The 5,559-nt window shown below is 39.9% G+C and overlaps 1 protein-coding gene across 3 annotated transcripts in view; it reads right to left on the bottom strand.

The window, feature by feature from the left end:
• FYN (FYN oncogene related to SRC, FGR, YES) overlaps nucleotides 1–5,559 on the bottom strand; it is a 298,246-nt gene that overhangs the window by 50,886 nt on the left and 241,801 nt on the right. The window contains exon 9 of one of the 3 annotated variants that reach the window (XM_006839921.1): nucleotides 1,953–2,117. The exons of 1 other annotated variant lie outside the window; for it this stretch is intronic. In XM_006839921.1, the coding sequence (XP_006839984.1) occupies nucleotides 1,953–2,117 (165 nt within the window). Of the gene's footprint in view, nucleotides 1–1,378; nucleotides 1,535–1,952; nucleotides 2,118–5,559 lie in introns of all 3 variants that reach the window. One more of the 3 variants, XM_006839922.1, reaches the window with a different exon arrangement.

The raw sequence follows: 5,559 nt of genomic DNA, 5'->3' as shown, positions 1-5,559 counted from the left end.
TGCTCCCATAAAGATTTACAGCCTCGGAAACCCTGTACAGGGTCGCTATGAGTCGGAATCAACTCCACGGCAGATAACAACAACAACAACAACTAGACTAAGACAAGTGTATTACTGAGAGAACTTGTCTGCAGCTATCTACTGATTGCAGAGACATGTTTAAACACGGTTTGTTTGGAACAATCTATGAACTGAAATGCTAGTAGCAATGCTTTTTGACTTATCCTTGTATGTTTATGTATGAATGTATGTGTGTGTATCTCTATAGCTCTTTATCTTCACACTTATGATGTGCCAGGCTCTATTCTAAGTGCTTACGTGTATCAATTCTTTTAATTCAGACCATACTTAAATACCACACCCATACATAACAAAAAGTACCATCTATATTGTTTTTAATGAGCTCTAAGGAGCTCTGGTAGCGTAGTGGTTACGAATTGGGCTGCGAACCTTAAGGTCAGCAGTTAGAAACTACCAGCTGTTCCACGGGAGAAAGATGAGGCTTTCTGCTCCTGTAAAGATTTACAGCCTCGGAAACCCTGTCAGGGTCACTATGAGTCAGAACCGACTCCACGGCACATAACTACAACAACAACAACAACAAGGAAGAAGGACTCCTGGTGTCATGCTGTAGGATCAACACTGGAGTGCAAACCACAAAGTCATGAGTTCAAATCCACCAGTCACTCCTTGGAGACCCTACATAGGGTTGCTATGAATTTGAACTGCCTAGACAGCACTTAACAACAACAACAAAAGGAAGCAGGATTTCACAAACATCACAATCAAATGTTCTCTTACAGATGTTTTTGGGTGGAGTCTAAACTGATGTACTGTCTGAAAACAAAGTTGCTACTGACCCAAAAGTACTGGGGAAGGGCCAGTGCAGTATGTGTCTACTGACCCCTGCAGGCACTTTAAACATACTGTCCCTTGCAATCCTCAAAGCAATCTTATGAAGTAGATATCATTCTAATTTTACAGATGAGAAAACTGAGGCTCAAGAGTTAATAAGCCACTTGCTTATTGTTATTCAATCAGATACAACAGGCACAATGAGTTTTAAAAAGCTCATCATCTTGCCCTACAATAGCCCATCTACTGGATCTTACCTTCCCATCTCTTAGAAAGAAGAAACACCAGACTCATATTGTATTGGTTTCCTGTTCTGTGCGTGCCTTAATTAACCACATGAAGTAGGACAGATGTGCACAGCAAGGAATCACATTCTGACAATCTGGATGGCTTGAGACCGTCCAGCTACAGGTTACGTGTCTGGGTCCAAATGGCTGTGCATGAAGATTTGTGGTTTTGTTGGAAACCGTCCTTTTAGTTGGCTCTAAGATGCAGCCAAAACAAAATGTGCCCTCTGCCTTACCAAGCCACACTTCAGCGAAACACCCCTGACCCAGCTTCTTCTTCAGAAACAACGAATCACGTGCAACTTCCCAAGCATCTTTAGCCAATCCAGAAGTTTGTGGGGTACAACTCGATGCAATCACAGTTAAGTTAAAACACAAACCATCAGCTTTCTCTACAGGAAAGGGAATTAATAAAAAAAAACACAGTGCTTACAATCCACAATTATGCATGCACTAGCAAAGATGGAAGGTGACCTGCTCTTCAGAGCAACACTAAGTTTATTCAACAAATATTTGCAGTTGGAAAGGCAGAACAGACATTTTCTGCAGGCTGGATTATTCCTTGAACTATTTACTGGTTATGAATTGAGGATCATATAATAGTATAATTTGAGCCGACCTGCAATCTTGATCATTTACTATTTCTTTTCTCAAAATCCCAGAATTCTGAAATTAAAATCCTCATTCCCCAAGGTTGATAATTGAATTTTTTCCCTGCTCACAGAGTCTTTATTTTTCACCTTCCATCTTTCATGTTTGGGATTACCCAAACGAGGAAGCTAATAATAGAATAATTGAGTCTCAGCATACCCATCCATACTTCCCCAAACTGCCCATTTCCCAGTCTCTTGATCAACTGCAGGGATTCTCGAGGGATTTCCCAGACATCTTTGGTTTTGACAGACAGATCGGTAAGCCTTGGCATCCCTTTGTGACAGGGTACTACTAGGCGGCAGCAAAGACCTGCAGCTCTCTCTGATGAAGCAGGGACGGAGACAGCGGCAAGAGAGGGAGAGAAGAGCAGAACACGTGAAACAAAACATGCACAGGTACACAAATCCACACTCACTGGCACACAGTGCTACTTAGAATAGTGCTACATTAGCAGAGAAATACACACATCTTAGAAGAGTAGACACTACACACAGAAATATATTAATTTAAGGTAGGACAGGGGACATTTTAAATTTGGACGCTTCTATACACCTAGATATGCCACAGTCTATGCACATATAAACTCTAGTTTGGATTCTTTTGATTTGTCACTAAAAGAAGAAAGCCACGTTAATAAACATGCCTTCTGGAACCTTGAAAAGACCCCTACAGATTTGAAAAGGTGCATTTGGACTCCTGAATGTCAACTATAACTGTGCTTTCTCACCTGCCTAATATCTAGGTTACCCATGGGGTTGGGGATCTCTTTGGTTCAAATCTATTTAAAATGATATATTTAGTACAGGACTCTTCTATAGAACATGAGACTATTAAAACTAGCAAGGCTGCAGATTATAGCTGGAGGGAGAAAAAAAGCTCCACTTCTCTAGTGATTTCTTTGGCATTTCTGACTCTCTGTTCTACCAGTCCAATGGTCTTGCATTGCTTCTTTGATAGCTTCTTCTTTTCCTTAACCTTTGCAAGACTCCAGCATATAATTTAGGAGTCTGATTTGAAAGGCGAAAGAGAGAAATGAGAATTATCAGAAACTCAAGGATGTGAGAAAATTCTATTCCCTATGTAAAAGGGGGGAGGAAAAATGTAGTTTTTCACTTAGAGATTATTTGGAGATTTATTTCTCTAAAAAATAATATGAATTTTGGAATTCAGCAATGCTAAGGGGGGAGACTGCCAACCTAAAAATCAGCAGGTGAGAAAAAGTAACAAAGAACAAAGAAAGAGGGAGGAGACAAGAGCAGCACTGAGTCCTGGTTGTGAGGAGGCCCCTCAGATTCAAGCAGAGCAAACGCAGGGTTGTGTTTTCTCTAGGAACCTGCTGCTGGAACTTAACTTTTATTCTTTTCTTTTTTATGGAATCAGGTTCTGAGATGTTTAGGCAAGGAATTATTTATGTGTCAATATTTCAAAGGCATTTTATTGTATAACAGAGAGAAAGAGGGGAGAGGAAAAGTCAATATAAAAACAAATCTAACTCGAGATAGGTTTTTCTTTTTGAGATTAAAAAAATGTCTATTGCTCTCCATATCCCGTCTTTCCTTCCAGCTTTATGATGTTATTAAGGTGCCCTTTCCAACACAATATTTTCAAATGATCCAAACCCTAGGGATCCTGCTGATGTTTGGCTGTAATGAAACACAGTTCAGTTCAGCATTTGAGAAAGCCTCACAACAGGCAGGCATTTTGAGTATATCATTTAAGCTCAGAGAGAGATTCTGCTCTCTTTTCTCCAAATATCTTATTAGAATCTGTATCAAGCAAAAGCTACCCAATGCTCTCATCAACGAATATTCCCAAGTGTTAATTTCTGCAATCGCTCATTAGTGCCCCCAATTCATATTTAAGCATTTCTTACTATTATTTTCAAAAGACTGCTTTTTTTGTGTGCTAAAAAACCATGCACATACTTTTAATGAATGTACACAGGACAAAGGAAACTTGGTGATGCAGCGGGTTAAGTGTTGGACTGCTAACTACAAGGCTGGCAGTTCAAATCCACCAACTGCTTGTTGGGAGAAAGCTGAGGCGATCTGCTCCTGCAGAGATTTATAGTTTAGGAAGCCCTAAGGAGAAGTTCTACTTTGTCCTATAGGGTACCTATGATTTGGAATGGACTCAGTGGCAGTGGGTGGGTACATGGACAATGTCAGAGGTAAAGTCACATATTATTTTGGGGACTTGTCTTTGTTCTGTTGAACAACACAAAATACATAAATGTGTACAAAACCCAGATCGATATCTATCTGTACATGTATACCTATATCCATATCTGCATGTGTATATGTGTTCAACAGTGGGATGTGTTTCCTAGTCTAGGAAAGAAAGCAATTATTTTAACTATTTACACATTCATTCTTTAATAAAATGTACAAATTGCATGCCTGAACATTTGATAATTGTATGCTTCTAGGAACAACAAAACAATGGGACATCTGGGCATTAGGACACAGCTTCATCTGGTTTTGAGAAATTTAGTTTAATACAGTAGATGTATTGTGGGCCATGTGAATCTAAGTCCAGTTAGGAACCACAGATGGCTGTTGTTACTTGTTACGTACCAACAAGCAGATTCCAAATCATAGCAACTCTACATGACAGAGTTGAACTGCCTGTACGCAGGGTTTCTTAGGCTGTGAGCTGGAATCTACTCTACGGCACACAACAACAACAGCAATCTGTATTACCTAAGCATATCATCAAGTCTTTTCTCCTACGGAGTAGCTGGTGGATTTAAACTGTGGACCATTTGGTTAGCACTTCATATCACTAGGGCTCCTTAAGCCACAGAAGTGCTGTGAGGAAGCAGACCACAGTAAATATATATGTTCATGAGAAGGAAACGTATGTGTGGCCCTCCCGGCATCTGTAATGAGTGTCCAGTGATAGTAGAAACATAACACCCCATGTAAGAGTCCTTCCTGACACTGTCTAGTCTTCCTTTCACAGTTTCAGAATTATAAAGTGAAGGGGAATGGGAAAGGTGCTTGAGAGGATTTTAGGATAAACATGAAAAGACAAACGACTTCTTAAAAAATTTTAATTTAACCTACTTGGGGAGTTACAGTATTATAGCATTTGTTGAAAAATGCCCACCACTTGTCTTGTCAGTTTGTCATACTGTGGTGGCTTGTGAGTTCCTGTGAATCTGGAAGATATGCCACCAGTATTTTAAATACTAGCAGGGTCACCCATGGTGGACAGGTTTCAGATGAGCTTCCAGATGAAGACAGACTAGGAAGAAGGAATGATGAACTGCTTCTGAATGTTTAGTCACTGAAAACCTTATGAATAGCAGAGAAATACTGGCAGATATAGAGCCCCTCAGGTTGGAAGGCACTCAAAATGAAACTGGGGAAGAGCTGCCTCCTCAAAGTAGAGGTGACCATGATGACACGAATGGAGTAAAGCCCACGAAACCTTCATTTGCTGATGGGCACAACTCAAAATGAAGAGAAACAGCTGTAAACATTGTAAACATCCATTAATAATTGGAACATGGAATGAAGTATGGATCTAGGAAAATTGGAAATTGTCAAAAATGAAATGGAACTCATAAACATCAATATCTTCGGCATTAGTGAGCTGAGTGGATTGGTATTGGCCATTTTGAATCTGACAAAATGACAAATTGAAGAAGAATGGTGTTGCATTCATTGACAAAAAGAACATATCCAGATCAGTCATGAGGTACAATGCTGTCTGTGATAGGATAATATCCATGCGCCTACAGGGAAGCCCAGTTAAT

This window comes from Chrysochloris asiatica, unplaced genomic scaffold, assembly GCF_000296735.1.
Source record: "Chrysochloris asiatica unplaced genomic scaffold, ChrAsi1.0 scaffold00027, whole genome shotgun sequence".
NCBI classification, from domain to species: Eukaryota; Metazoa; Chordata; class Mammalia; order Afrosoricida; family Chrysochloridae; genus Chrysochloris; species Chrysochloris asiatica.
This window is presented reverse-complemented; position numbering and strand designations above follow the sequence as displayed.